The following is a 17,236-nucleotide window of genomic DNA, read 5'->3' on the forward strand; positions in this document are numbered from 1 at the left end:
GTGGAGCATTTGTTCTTCCTATGCCCTTTCAGTAATAGGTGCTTGGAGATGGTTGCTGACTGGTTGAAGATTTCTCTGCCTAACCAGGGAGTAATTGAATGGTGGGTCAAGCAGAGAGCCCGTTCTTTGCTACTGAAGCAGGTTCTTGCTGTTGCTATAGCAAGTCTGATTTCCCATGTATGGATGTGCAGGAACAAATGTCGGGTTGAGGGTTCTGTTCCTCATCCTAAACAGGTGGCCAAGCAATGCAAGGATGAAACACTGATGCGTCTAAAATGTTCTCGCGTAGAATCAAAAATTTTAGGAGCTAATGTTTGGTTAAATTCAATTGTTAAGTAGTTGTGTGGTGATCCTGATGGCTTAGTTTATAGCCTTAGGGAATTGTATGGGTGACTTTTTATTATCAATGATAACTTACACTTTCCCAAAAAAAAAAAATAAGTTATAAAAAGTGGAAAATTTTAACAAAAATCAAACTTTCATTCCATATCATCCTAAGACCAGATTATTTACATGTAAGACCATATTATGTGATAAAACTAATTTTAGTAACATAATATCAATTTTATTAATTTATCTCATAAATTATTAAAATCGTCTTAAGACAACATGCATGTATTTAACAATGCTCTGATACCACTTGTTAGAAATTTAGACCAAATTAATACTCATCTTATGATATCAAAATTACAAGTTAATTTTTGTGGTCTAAATTTACATGCATGCAAAGAAAAGTATTAAAGAGATGGTATAAAACCATCTTAAGACAAAAATTCTTTACAATGGTTCAAGGCAAATTTTGGGCACAACTCAAGGACTCCTTCCTTGAAGTTGTTCTTGAGCTATGGAATATAGATGATCCTCCAAGATAACAAACCACCAAAAAGATGGTCTCCTAAGGATACACCCAAGAATCAACCCAAAATCTACTAAATTACTAACCAGGTAAATTTAGTAGTAAACCTTGTTTATTATATATTTGATGTACTAATAAATATTATTACTTTGATAATATTATTAGTTGATAATTATATTTGTTTTTAGATGAATAAGATGAACAAAATAAGAAGGAAAATTGGTCTCTAAAAGAGATGAAGGCAACCGGTTTTAGAGCTTAGAAATAGACCAATTTTACTTCAAATTTTTTCAACTTAAGAAATTAGGTGAATAGTGGGACATTTATAGCAAAATATGGGGAACAATTCTTAGTGGAAAATCCACTTAAATGAACACATGTATGCCCTCAAAAAAACCGGAACATGTGGACTACTTTTGGTCCATTTCGGTTTTCGACATTTGCCCCACAAATGCTTATAAGTCTTATATTTAATTATCTTACATAATTATATATTAATTTAATTATTTAACCCTTAAATAATATAAATTAAGTACCAATGACTACTTAACTATTAAGTAATCATAAGACCATTTTATCAACATACAATGTGTCAATATTAACCCATTTAGCTAATTTTACAACCTCTTGTAAAATTTAATAGCTAATTGATTCTACCTCAAAACATATACACATATCGTATAAAATTAATTAATTAACAATTAATTAATAAATTGTAATCATTTATTATTTAAACATCACATAATTAATTAAATAATTAATCTCCTTGTCCCGAGTCCGTAACCCGTCATCAAATAATACATTTATGTGACTAACTAAAAGTCAAATAATACAAGGAATTAATTATCTCGTATCTCATACAAATAATTAATTTATTCTATTTGGGCGTCATCCTATAGGTGTGACCTAAAGGGATCAGCTGATCACCGCCGTCATACGACAGTAATATCAAACTCTAGTCAGTCAATCATTATCGATTGACGATGCCCACCTGACAAATAAAAAGATAAATCCCTGATATTCCTTTTACGAGATTTAATATGTAAACGCACTCATTGTGGAGGACACTACTCCAACACTTCATCACTTAACTTGATTTACCTGGAAAATCCCTTTGTCGGCATTTTCTATTCATTGTCATGTTTGTTATTCATCCTTATACACTTTATTCTTAACTAGTGTAGAGCCTATGCGAATGCACGGTATTTTAGATGGTCATGTGTAGAGAACTTAATAATTAGAGCTAATAATAATATATAAATGAACTTTTAATTTTATTTTTAATTATCTACAATTGTTAATGTGTAAAAATACTATGAATTAAAATAAAGCGAATCTTACATTTTTACTCAGGGATAAGTTTATGATTAAAAAAAATAAGATTGTTAGTTTAATTACAAAACTTATGCATTTTTACGCATTTGAAGCATATAACTATTTTTGTAATTTTTGTTACTATATACGGAGTAAAAAATTTAAAGAACAAAAAAGTGAAAAACACACAATGATTTTAATAATATGAGTAAAATCTGCATACGTTTTAAATATAATATTTACGACATTTAAGATACATACATTGGGCTAATGAGATAATAATGAATAAAATACATTTAGCCCAACTATAAAACCTGCGGTGTTTGATAAGATAATGTGAGTCTGTGACACATAAAGGCCATATATTAGGTCCAATACTTATCTAGATAAAGTTAGGTCCAATTTCTAGCTAAAAGCATTTAGGCGGAAAAATTTTCAGTTTTCTTATTCTTTTAGTATAAGGGGGATTTACCTTGAATTTAGTAGTGCAAATTTCAGAAAGTTCATTGATTTCCTGAATTATTTTATATTAGATTGCATGATTGAATTGTTTATTAGATTTCATAAACCCTAATTTTCGAATTTTAATTTCATTGAAAGTTGTTTCATTGATTTGTTTACTTAACCCCTTGTAATTGGACTCAAAATAGGAGCCCGAAAACATTGCTGCACGATTCAAATAACCAAAACCCAGATTTACCACCTTAATTTGAAAACAAAGGATATATTTAACATAAATTAATGGAGTATAAGGAGAGATAATGAATGAATTGAAGGCAATGTTACCTGATATGATAGATTCAAAGAGAGGGGAATGAATGAATAGATTTAAAGAGAGGGAATGAATGAAGAGATTTGAAGAGGGATTAATGGAGTTGAAAGGTGTAAGAAATTAGGATGGGTAATGTTTTAAAGAGGAAGGGAAGGATAAAATAAGAATAATAATTATGACTTAATCTAAGGATTTGAAATGAATGGTTGAGATTCATCTTAATTGAGTTTAGGTGTTGATTGGTACTGATTTTTAACCGAATCAAGGATTAACGTAGTAGTTTTTAAACTTTTTTTTTGTTACCTTGGTAGCAATTCTCAAAAAGTGGGTTACTTGTTGGTAGCAGTTATAAAAAACTCTTAAAAAAATCGTTATTTATAATATAAAACAATTAACATACACAAATAAATTGAAAATTTATTCTTATATTTTTAGTGGGCTTGGCGGGTTGGCCCGTCTGGAAAAGCTCGTGTCCATGTCCGGCCCATTTACTTAATCGGGTCGGGCTTGTCCAGCCCACGACCCATTTGTTAGAAAATTTTGTGTCCAAACCCGCTAAAAATAAGGACCGGATGGGTAGGGTTATCGGGCGATATGACCCAAGAACAATTCTAGATAAATTACCACTTTCGCAAAAGAATAAATAAATATACGGTAGTTTTTATCCGACTCGTCTAATTCAAAAATGGCGAGCTCAAGTGAAAAAATTCGAAGCTGCAAATGAGTTATTCTATTAAACTGCTTCCGCACAATTTTCGTATCATCGTCTCATACTTACAGTAGGTAGCACAGACAATTTTTTTAATCTGCAGTCCCGTGTCCGACATCATGTCGGACACCAACCTTCGTCGGACACACGTCTAAACGTGTCGGACACCTATAAAGCCGTGTCTAACTTTCTACTTTTATTTGGGCACATGTCCGGCGCGTGTTCATGGTATTTGGGCACGTGTCCGACTCGTGTCCTTGGTATTTGGACATCATTTGGGGTGAATGATATTCTTTAGACGAAAAATGAGCTGTCGAAAGAGATTGATTAGAATATGAGTTTGGCTGGGAAATAAAAATGAGTTATAATCAAGGCCAAATTTACCTTCACTTATTTAAAATTTCTAAATTTAATACTATCAAATACTTTTACAAAACTAAAATCGAACGTTTATAACTAAAAAATATATATTTTATTAAATTTAAATAACGTGTTCCGTGTTCTAAATTTCATGGGATATCGTGTCACGTGTCCGTGTCCGTTTTGGTGCTAGCTAGTACTGCATACTTAATGACTTAATGAGTTTTTGAGTTTTTGTGTATTTATTTCGAGTACTATAGAAGTTATAAATTACATTTTAGTTTTATGATGTCAAAAGTCAATTTTTTTTGAGCTTATATGTAATTTTTTTGAGTTATAATATAACTTTTTGAGATTAAAGTTTAAGTAAATAAACTCAAAAACTTTATAATAAAATTCAAAAATTTTAAATTAAAACTCAAAAACTTTATATCAATGCTCAAAAACTATACCATCTGATGTACTACATCAGATGTATAATCCACTTGCTGTTCGTCATAGCTCTCTTAACCAAGAGTTATTGAATTGGAAGTTGTCATTTATAATCCCTCCTTGGAGTCGTTCCCAACTAGCACCCTAAATAATCCAGAGGCTTCAGAAAATAGCGAAAATTAGGTGCTAAGGAGCAATCCAGAAATCCCAGTACAATTGAGTAGCCTATCAATTAGTGAAATCACAAGTTTATATATAGAAAAACAAGGAAAAAATGGCAGATGCTAACTTGATTTCTCAGAAAAGAGACCCCATTAAATCCTCAGGCATGTCTTCTTAAACCCCTTCATCTTCTTCTTTTAGCAAATTACATTATTTCAAGGTTTATTTTGTTCCATGTTAGGCATCAATGTAATTTACACCCTTGTTGACCTTAATATATGTTACTCCGACTCGTCATATTATGTTTTGTGCCCGTGTTCAGACTTGACACTCGGAAATGGTATGACACTTCATTTCTAAGTCAATGTTATGACCATTTTTTTTATAAAGTAGCTGGATTTGAGGACGGGGGCGTTGGACGCGCTTGAGTCGGATACTTCATTTCTAAGTCTGACTAAGATAGGACTTAACTTGAGTCGGATACTTCTGTCCGAGTCTGAGTAAGATAGGCCTTAACATTCTGGTGGTTGTGTGTTATTGGCTCAGTTGGGAATTTGGCTACTCAGCGAAGGCGACAAAATGCTGTTAGTGTTGCAAAAGAAAGGAGAGAGGCGCTCATGCGAACAAAGAGGCTTTGTAGGGTAGGAATTGGCAGCGAGGATGCCACTGAGCTTAACAGTGATATGATGCTTGATCAAGAGCAGTCCCTTTTGGATACGCAGACCACTTCAGCTGTTGAAGCGTTGAAAGCTGCTATTGCATTTCAGTATGTGTGTTTTCTTCCCCTTTGTTTCTTGCTCAATCTTTGGTTACAAGTATATGACACGGGCGTGTCTACGGAATCGGCTATGTCATGAAATTCCTCTTGATTTTATTTGGCTTAAAATGAAATGCTCAAATAACACATATGTCGAAGTGTTGAGTATCATGCCGGTCCACAATTTATTATGAAGAGTTGTAGTAACAGAAGCCCTTTTACTAATATGATCTGAGCTTTTATGTGTGTATGTGTTGTAGTGTGCTTTGGCCCTTGTGAGGCTATGGCAATGATGACTCGTTTAATTTTCTGCTCGCTCTACTCATGGACTGTGGAATAGTGTATAAGTGCTGTGATTTATAATCAGGAAAGTCTCTTTGCTATGACGGGTAAAATTGTGTCCAAATGTCCATTGTCTGCGTAGGAGTTCTTATAAAGGAATTGCATTAATGTTGTTGTTGTGGTATGTGAACAAAACAACAGATGACCTGCTTAACATTGTGACATTTTGCTTATTGTGTATGAAATATAGAGGGGCACGAGTATCTTATTTGGATTATGTAACTTTTTTTATTTTTTTCATTTTTTTTCGTTTACTTCCATGGGGTATAGACGTATAGTGAATGTGTTATTCCTTGTGAGCTGATTACTTGAATTGCAGTATCTTGTTCTTTCTTCTTATTGATCGTAAATCTGAACAGGTTTTCTCAAATTTGTCTGTTTATTTCTTAATTTTCCTTGAATAACAGAGGAAAGGGTGCTCAACAGAAGAAGATAAATGCCCTACGCCAGCTAAGACATCTATTATCCAGATCTGAACTACCCCCAGTTGATGTGGCACTTGAAGCTGGGGCCGTACAAGTTCTTGTGGAGTGTCTATCTTTTGGCTCTCCAGATGAGCAGGTTGTCTCACACATTTTTTTTTGCTCATTTTTTTTTGTTGGTTCCTGGTTTTATCCTTGAGCCATGATAATTTGATTCGTCGGATTGATACACACATTATGGTGAAATGCTCAATTATATGTTCCATGTTTGGTGATTTTGATTTCTTGATATTCCCTTGGAATATAATGTTGAGAATTATATATGCGTTTGACATATAAAATAATTCTCCTGGCTATGTGGTATTTGTGCAATGGCAAAAATTTGTTAGAAATCTTTATCTCTATACTAAACATATTCAAATATGTGTTGATATAATTTAGTCATAAAATTAAAAGATGATCTTATGCATGCAAACAATAAAAGATTTAAAGAAGAAATCATCATCATACATTGAGGATTTCGGATTTTATGGGCACAAGTGAGTTCTCCTACTCACTTGTTCTTGAGCTTCCTTAAGTGGATGAACAAGGATTCAAGTAGAGAATCCCTCCCAAGGATTTATACCCAAAGTAACAATTTAATAAAATTAATATTATTATTACTAGAACAATATTAATTTAGTATAAACTCAATAATTTCGGTTGAGAGAAAGGGAGAAGGAGGAAGATTTTTCTCTCTCTAAAAACCTTATTTTTAGATGTTAAATGAATGATAATACACTAATCTTTTGATGTAGTGTATGAGATAAATTATAGAGCAAAAGACCCTTGGCCTTGCTCTTTGAAAAACCGGGTAAGGGGGAAGAAAAGGGACCAATGCATGCACAAGGTGGTCTTCACAAGAGCAAGTAGGGTTGCATGGCTAGGTTTAGGAGGAAATGATTATGTTTACCACTAACATAATCAACACAATATATTCCTAATACTCCCCTTAATTTCGGTCATTAGAGATAAAATGGACTCCATTTTATCTTTGTCAATTTGTCATTTTGTCACATGTCACATAAAATTGTTATGTATTTTTAACGATATGTGTGGACCAGTAAAATATTACTTCCCAATTGTATTCTTTAAAATGAGACTTAAACATGTGATCATCATGATCGACAGTTGTGATCGCATTATTGTCGGAGGACACATATTCCAACAAAATTATCCCTTACGAGTATTGGAGAACATGCCCTTGTTTTCTGGATTATCGCTCTTCCTACCTGGATTATTCCTACTTGTATTTCTTAAAATCACTTTTTCGCACCTCAGTCATCTGAGCGGCATTTACTTATGTGGCAACTGTATCTATTTTGTGAACCACTTATTCCCTACATGCTCCCTCATGTTCTTTGTGTTTTCTTTTGGATTGGTTTTTAGTGGAGCGAATGGAAGGTGTTTGGAGACTACCTAGTACTTAATATTCTTTGATTTTGGATTATGATGGAATAAATCAAATGACTCTCTAAGCTGATTGCGCTTATTTCTATAGTTAAATTGCGGTCATTGGATGCATTTTTCCATTATGAGTCATCCGAAAAAAGTGACTCTGTGTTCTTACTTCTTAGCAATGGGTAAGATTGTGTACAAGAGCCTCGAGGCATTAGAGTGATGTTGTTGTTGAATACAAGTGGGGTTTGGGTTGTTTATTCCAACATTACACTTACACTGAATGATTTTGCTAACCAACTCATCCATCTCCATCCCGCCAAACCAACTCCACCCTTCTACCTGGCCATCCCATTATCCTATTTCAACCCAAACCACCGAACACCTACTCCACCCTCCTCTCTCACGCTCGAAACTTATCCCCATCCCGAATCCCCCTTCCGCCACTCTCGATAACCCGTACGACCCTACCACTACCCTATCCCCAAAATCCTTTTCCTCACCCCTCATTGAAAACTCCTCATCCAAGGACCAAGGTTTTTGAGGGTAGGAAAGTGAATTGAGGGGAGTGGTTGGGGGGGAAGGGATTTTCAGGGTGGGGTAGGGAATTTTGCTTGCAGGGAGGGGATTTCAGGAATGTTAATGGGGGTTCGTTGTTGGGGGAAGAGTTTGAGGGATGTGGGTCCTTAATTACTATTTCGCGTCAATGCTAAGCTGCTGTAAATTTAAATCTTTTCCATATTTCTTAACCAAGTTCTGTACTATTCAGAGTGAATGGTGTAAAAAGCTTTTCTAGGATCTATTAACTGGATAGTCAAGACTTTGTATTAGAATCATCGACTCTGCTATATAATCTTACTTTCTTACACCTTGAGCTGTTTTATCTGCTATATTATCCTTTACAAAGTGAAAATACTCAACTGTATTCCCCTACAAGAATGCCATAAAAAGTTTATTCTGAGTGGTAGCGTACCTTTTTCACAAAAGGTGATTCTGTAATTACTTTAACACTGTTGAGGTACTCATTGCCAAATTTTATGTCGCAGTTACTTGAGGCAGCTTGGTGTCTCACAAACATTGCCGCAGGACAGCCAGAGGAAACGAAATCTCTGCTTCCTGCATTGCCATTGCTCGTTGCGCATCTTGGAGGTCGGTACATTGCATCAATATGCTATTATGCTCCACCTTTCAGTTTCTTTCACCTGCTTATTATGTGCTGTGTATTATCTCTTTCTCATACTTTGGGCTTTGGCCATCTATTTGTATATTTATTCTTCATATTTTATTCACTGAGGGAATGACGATTGAGGGGCCATCATACTTCCAATCTAGCATAGTTACTGATATACTTCATAAATTGTTATGAGGCCTGAAGATTGAAGTCACCAACTTGTATTATGCCATAGTCAATTTCCAATCTTTATAGTGGCCGGATAAAATTGATAAAGATCTTTCATCGTGATTCATGAAACTAAATGTCTTTGTTGCACAGTGGAGCTGTTTGTTCTGCACAATTTTTGCTACTTAATTTTCAATCTGAAAGAAATTTGGGTACAGGTATTTTTGGGATATCTCAATGAATTTACCATTATTGGCATGCTATCTTTCATCTTGTTATTTTCTTTCTGCACAAATTTTGGTACTTCATTTTTAATCTGAAAGAGGAGTGAAATTTGGGTACAAGTATTTTTGGGATATCTCAATGAATATACCATTATTGGGATGCTATCTTTTGTCTTGTTATTTCCTTTGAAAAATTCTGTAATTCAGTCGGTGTAAAATCTTTTACTATAATATCATGATTACCTAGTGTTTCAAAGGCTCCCGCTTACGGCAAGTACATGTGTGTGTGTGTGTGTGTGTGTGCGTGCGTGCGTGCGTGCGTGTGTGTGTGCGTGCGTGCGTGCGTGTGTGTGTGTGTGTGTGTGTGTGTGTGTGTGTGATGGACATGCAAAATCCTTTATCATCGCTAAAAAAGTTTCCATGCCTGAAAATCCTTGTCCTCTATAAAGTCATAAAGATGATATCACTCTTTTGTTTGTGTATGTACGTATGAGCTGATGAGGCTCACTCGTACCATCTTTTTATTTGAGATATAGGGTGCACAATAATACTGTTGTTGTTGTTGTTGTATAGGGTGCACAATAATACTATCATGTCAACCTTAGAAGGTGCTAAGTTGACCAAACTACCCTTAAAAGAACAGTACTTTTATAAGATACGCCATTGATATCCTTGTAGGGTAATTTGCGCCATTCGTGGACGCCTATTGCATTTTTACATTGGGATCCTAAAGTGATAGATAATGTTCAACTAGAGATCTTATTCTCAATGGTAGAATAACATGGATGGAGGGAGTACACTTGAAATGATATGAACTCCTTGAGACCTTGGGGCAAGCATCTCTCAGATTTAAAAAATTAATCTACCCAAATATTTGCAATCTTTAAACATCTATATCTATATTATTAGCTTCTTATCCATACTTTCTCTTCGTAAAGGTTCCAATTGGAAGCCTTCCTCTTGATTTTGATCGTTTCTTATTCTCAAGAAACCTACTCCCTTCCATTTTTTTTGTTTCTTCCCATTTCCTTCCATTTTTTTTTATTTCTTTGACCATGAATAACTCAAAAAAAAAAACAAAAATTGTTACTAAATAAAATTACAATATTTACATTTATCATCAAAAAATATTTCACAATATTTTATTTTCGACAAAAAAGGTTCTATATTCATGTCGGAATCTACGGTCAAAATACCGTCTTGGAGACCACGTAAGGGAAGAAATAAAAAATGGGAGTATTAGCTACATCAATCTTATGGAGATTTCGCTTGCTACGCTTTCTCTCAATTTCTTCCTTTTGTATATCTTCCACCGTTTCCGTTTCTTGCTAAAGTTCATGTAAGCCAACAACTGATTATGTTGGGAGTTGGGGCTAGGGCTTCTTGTTGTATGGAGTTCTGTTACATACATCTTTTCCCATGTGATCCCTCTTCTTTTTTCTCCTCTACTCAGCACACCTGATATGGTATCAAATGTCAGCCAATATGCGTATTCACAATTCACAAATATGTAAGGTTTTCAACTTACCCTGTCATGATTTCCAATACGTAAATTTCCTTTCAAAAGTAATCAATATATGGCTATTAAGGCCTATATTTAACTGTTCAGGTACTTATTTGATATTTGACCAATCATGCTAAACTGTTCCATTATCTAACCACTGTGTCATAGCATGATTATTTAATACCACGACGTGACCTCTTCTATGTGGTCCTCGTTTCTGATGGCGGGTGATCTTAGTTTAAAAAAGCGCGCCTTGAGTGCGCCTAAGTTGCGCCTTGGATGAGGCACTAGCCAAAATGCCTCGGTGCATTTAGGTGCACCTTTTAACAAGGCTCACCTAAGACGCTAACTTGTACGGACTTTCCTTATCTTTTTCTTCTAGACCTTAATTATGCCATTTCTCTTCCCCCTTATTCCTAAATTTTACTCCTTTACACATTAGCCAACTTATAAACTCCAAAAAGGGTATTGTTACCCAAAATTTTATTTGGAAAATGCAAATTTGTTATATAAAATTTGGAAAATTTAGGGTGCCTCTTGTCCAAAAGGCGCATGCCTTCGCCTTGCGCTTTGCGCCTAATCGCCTCGGTCCCTTAGCGCCTCGGTGTGCCTTGTGCCTTTTTAAACTAAGCTGGTGATTCCAGTGATGTATTTGCTCATCCTTGCGCTTCTGGGTCCATGAGGAGGCACAAATGCATAGGAGTTTTGGGACTAAGGGTAGTGTAAAATTTCAGCCACCTGACAAGAATTGTAAACTTTGGATTTTGAGTCATCCTCCAACGACTGGCTGTTAATGCTATGCAGAGAAAAGTTCTTTATCAGTAGCTGAGCAGTGCGCATGGGCTTTGGGAAATGTCGCGGGTGAAGGTGAGGACCTTAGAAATGTTCTATTATCTCAAGGGGCATTATTACCTCTTGCCAGAATGATACTCCCAGACAAGGGTTCTACTGTGAGGACAGCTGCTTGGGCGCTCTCAAATCTTATTAAGGTACTACGGGATATTTCACTGTTAAGTCACATTCAAAAGCTAATAAATGAATCTGTATAACAGACGGTTTCTAATTCCTCTTGTTATATGTTGCTGTTAAGAAGGGTGTGTGTGGTCTGAAATCCTCTAAATGCAAACCTTTTCTATGTGGGGGGTATTCTAATGAATTTTACTTGGGTGCCTATGGTTCCCCCTTATTTTCTTTCTGACTGAAAACTTCTGTTATTTATCTCTGTGAGATAATGCTTAGAGTTAGTGGGCTACCACAATCAAGTTATTAAATCTAGGGCATGAGCCCAAATTATCGAAGTTTTGAAGGTTGTCGCAATCCGCTTTGTGAGGCAGTATCATCTGCATATATGCCACAATGACCAAGATCAGGTCGCGACGACTCTAAGATCACGTCTCAAAATTCATATATGATGCCATGACCATATTTGCTTTAGCAAGCACATTCTATTCAAACTTTAATAGTCCTACGGATATTTTTTGGTTAGACAAGTTCTTGACGTGGGTGTAATGTCGGAGGCTTATGACTTATGAGAACCATTGAAACTTGAAATGTTGTTTGATTGGTCAAAGCGACATTCTTTTTGTCCTACCAAATCTTGCATGCATTATATTTTCATGCGTGCCATACTCTTGTCATTTTTCCCTAGAAAATATTCGTTCAACCTTTTTTTTTGTCATTTTTTGTTGTCGAAAGCAACCTTGATTTAGAAGTTTAAACGTAAGCTGTTTATAAGTTATAAGTTACCGCTTTCATTTCCACAACCATATGCACTTTGTCTTCACTTCCTATGAACGGGGCATACTACTCTTGACATACTAATGATCTACTTAATACTTCCTAGCTTATGAAGTTAATTACATATTTACATGTGTTAATGAACTAAGGAAACTCAGTTTATCGTTTTGGTGTTATGTAGGGACCACATCCTAGAGCTGCATCCGAACTCATTAGAATCGATGGTGTACTCAATGCAATCAGTCGGCACTTGAGGAAATCGTAAGTGAGGCACTTGTCTTTGTTGCAGGTTTTTGATACTCTAACTGACTTGTGGTGTTCTTTTTCCCTGTAACTGTTATAGGATATCAAGCATTCAGATAGTCAATAGATTTTCATTTATTTAGTTATCATTATGCCTTCGGCGCTTGCTTATAGAGTAATTGGATGCCTCAATATCCTGTGTTAGGGTAGATGAACTATGCATAGATAATGCATATCAGATTATCAGCTTCTGTGTAATTGATGGCACATATGCAGCACTACCTGAGTGCCTATATGGCTTATGCTTATGATGGGGTAATGGGCAATCTACAATATGCTTGTTACCCCTGCATTCAAAACATGTTTCAAGGTTACATACTTGTCAAAAGATTCAAGTTCCTAGATCTCATATGCATAGCACAATCACCTACCACCAAATTTAGGATTTGAATTTTCAAGAGTTGTTTTTTGTTCAAATCTGCCCAGCGACAGACAAACAATAATTATAATCATTTGTAATGACTAGTGAGTTATAGGCTATCTGACTCAAGTACTCACCTAGTCACCTTCACATTTTGTTTGAAGTTTTGGATATCTTCAGTTTGTTTGGACTAGTGGTGGGTGGGGTGGTTTTATTGGTTGATTATATCCATTGTTCAAACTGTTGGGAGGGTGGTAATTTAGAAGTGTTGTGCCTAAAACATTTGTTCTGCTCTTGGAGAGTCCACTTATTTGGTTTCTTTTTGTGCTTCGTTTCCCCTTTTTGTATACCTACAATTGTTTGCTATGGCTGCATCTAGAAATAGTATTAATGGCTCGCTGTATGCTGTTTTCAGGGATGATGAAATAGCAACTGAAGTTGCTTGGGTGGTTGTGTATCTTTCAGCTCTTTCAGACATTGCGTCAAGTATGATGGTGAAGAATAACTTTTTGCAGCTTCTTGTGGAAAGATTGGCATCATCAAATAGTTTGCAACTGCTTATTCCGGTAATTTGATTATAAATATATTCTACATACAAAGCAGTTGAACTCAATTTGTTTGGCTCTCAAGCATTGTCCTGTACTGTTTTTAGACTTGTAATATGGTAACATTTTACAGCAGACAAGTTTTATTAAATTAAATTTAGACAAGTTTGATTAAATTAAATTAAATTATAAGTAGCTATTCAAAGCAATGAAAGCTTTGTTTTTGATGTATTGAGAAGAAGACGGCTTACTATGATCCAGTGTGGTGTTTTAGGTTGCACATAGGTTACTTATCTGCAACATTAACATGGTATAATGCGGTATTGGTGGGGGAAAGTGGTAATGGATGCAAAATATGCGTATTGGGATATTGCAGACGTACGTTAAGGTGCTGCGGCCAATGCGTGGCTGTGTGGGTAATTTCAAAACTGTTTTCCCAATGTGTTAAATCTTCACTTTAATACCAAGTTTACGAAATCATTATCTTGTTGCCCGTTCATGTAACTTTAGTCTTCATGTTATTGAGGGGCTATAATTGTCAATGCCAAATATGTAATGATTGCGATTGTGGGATTTTAACACTATAGAAATCATTATGGCTTCAAAATCTGCTCCTCTTCTAATGATTCAAGTCATTCAACGGATATGCACATATGGTTATAAATTGTTGAACCATTCATGAAATTCTCCTCCTGCACCTCAATTTAATTTATGGTTTAGGTGCTGAGGAGTTTAGGTAATCTTATAGCTGGTGATACACGAACAACTTCTGCTGTCCTTGTTGCTGGAAGTGAAGATACAGGTTTGTATATTTCCCCCCCTTTTTGGTTATAAGGTTTTCTTTTTCTCCTGCTTTTGACAATTTTCTGGCCGATGTATTGATTTCTTGACACATTACAGATCAAGTTGTTGCAGCACTTGTTAGATGCCTGAAAAGTGAACACCGTGTGCTAAAAAAGGTATCTTAGCACACTTGTTCTTTAAATGTCACGGACTCAAAAAAAATAGTAGGAAACCTGACAAGAAACTAATCTGTCTACTGCTCCAGCTTATTTTTTGATAAAAGTTTGCATTTGTTTTAGGAGGCTGCGTGGGTGTTATCTAACATTGCAGCAGGCTCCATTGATCACAAGAAATTAATATTCTCAACAGAAGCAGTGTCATTGCTATTGCGTCTTATGGTAACTGCACCTATTGATATAAGGAAAGAGGTAGCGTATGTACTAGGCAACATGTGTGTGGCCCCCACTGAAGGTTCTGGAAAGCCATGTGTGATTGTGGAGCACCTGCTTTTGTTGGTTCGTGGAGGATGCCTTAGCAGCTTCATTGAACTTGTCAGGTCTGCAGACATAGAGGCTGCAAGATTGGGACTTCAATTTTTAGAGCTGGTGAGTTTATCTTCTGATTAAACTTTTAGAATTATGTTATGTAGTGAAGGATGAAGGGAGGGAGGGAGGAAGGAAGGGAAGGGGAGGGGAGAGACAATGGTGGCATCTTCTCCCTTAATCTTAACTTACGAACCAAACTGTGGAAATTGCCGCCTCCAAATCCTTCCATCCAAACAATGTTTCATAACCACATGCCTTGGAGAAAAAAGTCTTTTTTTATTCAACATCCCTTTCGGAAAATTTGTTCACGCTACATTTCATGTTAACGTATGCTCTCATCTAGTAGAGCAAATTGCTTGTCTGCACTTCCTTTATTGAAATGAGTCTGTTGATGCAAGCAATGGCCGACACGTTCGACAATTCAATAGAAAACAGCCCATCATCCAACCCCTTAGATAAATGCAATGTTACTGTTGTATATGTTCAGTGCATATATATTGTGAAGTATGCGTGAAGAGATTCAATAGCCGCAGTGTGCAATGACCCTAGAAAGATATAAGCAGTGACGCAGGTTATGTGACAGTGATTTTCTCAAGGTTGTCTAATCTGCTATCGGCTTTGGTAGGTTATGAGAGGAATGCCGAATGGGGAGGGGCCAAAGCTAGTGGAAAGGGAGGACGGTATTGAAGCCATGGAAAGATTCCAGTTTCATGAAAATGAAGACCTCAGAAATATGGCTAATGGTTTGGTTGACACTTATTTTGGTGAAGATTATGGGATTGACGAGTAAGGTACTAAAGACCTAGAGATATATGTCGTTTTTTTTTGTAGCAGAATTTGTTTATCATAATTTTCTGTTTTTTTACACAGTTAAAGTGTGTAGGTCCAGTTCTGGTTTCTTTGTGAGTATGACCTCTATGTGGCTTGCCGCTTGCTCGTGCAGTAATCCCAAATTACTCGTGGAATCTCTTACAATTCCATGAGGTGCATCTGGCAGTGCTTTGAGCAATGCTACATACGTACCCTTTTCTTCTTCTGGCCTAAGACCTAAGAGTAATGCAGTGTGCTTTTTTTTTTTCCATGTCGATTCTTCAAACCCTCTCCTCTCGCAATCAAATAAACGAGTACATATGTAATGCTTAGATGGATGTCAAGTGGCTCATGTAAATATATAGTAGTTCAAGTAATTGTGAGGAAAAAAGTGGACTAGCAAGCCTATTCTTAAAGAGTTGTGACCTCCAATTTGTGTACACCAACATTAGTACCTTGGTATATAGAATTGCTAGTAATTGTTGCGGTTTGATCTTCGTTAGTATCATAAATGCGGATAGAGATTGCACCATAAATCTAAACCCAAAAAAACCTATCGGAAATATCTGAATTGATAACCGATCAAACACCGAGTCGATCCAACACTGTATTGAATTCAATAATAACCGAATGATATTTGAACTTGAATGTATCTGACTCGTTAAGAACTAAACCGATTGACTTGAATTTAAATTATTTATTTCCTCGTAAAAACGCTCATATTTTAGAAAACTTTCCTTTTTTTTTTTTTTTTTTTTTTTTGACAATGAGGAAACTTTTATTTATTTGTCAATGGTAGGATGATTATTACATTCAAACTAAATATAAGGTACATTTAAGCTAACTTTTCTTATTCTCGGCTCAAGAAAATTATGACATGAAAGCTAACTGAATTGACATTGTAATGACCTTGAACCGTAATCAACTCGAAATAGCACAAATTGAGTAAAATGGCTAATCGAAGTGTTGTATCTTTTGTAATGGCTGCGAGATCCATTGTGACTGAAGCCCATTATTTGTAGGAGAATTAGACAAATGTATGCAGAGAGTATGATATACTCTCACCGTCTCAATCATTTGTTTTTTTTTTTTTTTTTTGGTGTTGACTAACCAGGAGTATTCCCTACCGACAGCTGGGGCAATCTCCTTCGGGATACTGAAGGCAATTTAATGGGTTGACCCCTCCCAAGTTTGGCTTTTTCATTCGCAGGAGTCAGGAATCGAACCTCTGACCACTTGTTTAAGAGATGAGAGCCCTTACCACTCACACCAACCAACTTTGGTACCGTCCCAATCATTTGTAAACCTTTGAATAAATAATCTCACAATAAAAAAAAGGAGAATAAATGAACGTGACGGAGGCGGGAAGGAGTATATTCAGAATAATGTTGTAGACAAAGAGTCTCTTTTAAAGGAGACGTTTTCCATTCATCAGAAAAACTCACATACAATGTTTCTACGATAGGAAGTCACATGTCTACCATTTACAAGACTTGTGATTATTTTCGTCCATAGTGAAATT

At 35.8% G+C, this 17,236-nt stretch overlaps 1 protein-coding gene across 2 annotated transcripts; it reads left to right on the forward strand.

The window, feature by feature from the left end:
* Positions 1–4,523: 4,523 nt before the first annotated feature.
* LOC141592201 (importin subunit alpha-9) lies at positions 4,524–16,207 on the forward strand. 2 transcript variants are annotated; one of them, XM_074412798.1, is made up of 12 exons: positions 4,524–4,769; positions 5,152–5,371; positions 6,112–6,265; positions 8,610–8,712; positions 11,435–11,619; positions 12,549–12,628; positions 13,447–13,597; positions 14,297–14,378; positions 14,477–14,535; positions 14,659–14,964; positions 15,530–15,695; positions 15,775–16,207. In XM_074412798.1, exons 1-11 carry the CDS (start codon positions 4,718–4,720, stop codon positions 15,692–15,694), a joined length of 1,557 nt encoding a protein of 518 aa, XP_074268899.1. In that variant the 5' UTR covers positions 4,524–4,717; the 3' UTR covers position 15,695; positions 15,775–16,207. The 2 variants fall into 2 exon arrangements, with proteins under 2 accessions (XP_074268899.1, XP_074268900.1); XM_074412799.1 differs by having other exon boundaries at positions 15,788–16,207.
* The last annotated feature ends 1,029 nt before the right edge of the window (positions 16,208–17,236 follow it).

Source organism: Silene latifolia, chromosome 7 (genome assembly GCF_048544455.1).
Source record: "Silene latifolia isolate original U9 population chromosome 7, ASM4854445v1, whole genome shotgun sequence".
Classification (NCBI taxonomy): Eukaryota; Viridiplantae; Streptophyta; class Magnoliopsida; order Caryophyllales; family Caryophyllaceae; genus Silene; species Silene latifolia.

Excerpts from the sequence above, each read along its gene's own strand:
- LOC141592201 (XM_074412798.1), top strand. The coding sequence starts at position 4,718 with ATGGCAGATGCTAACTTGATTTCTCAGAAAAGAGACCCCATTAAATCC. Across the intron at positions 13,598-14,296 it reads GTTTGCAACTGCTTATTCCG|GTGCTGAGGAGTTTAGGTAA; the intron begins GTAATTTGATTA and ends TTTATGGTTTAG. Across the intron at positions 14,379-14,476 it reads TGCTGGAAGTGAAGATACAG|ATCAAGTTGTTGCAGCACTT; the intron begins GTTTGTATATTT and ends GACACATTACAG.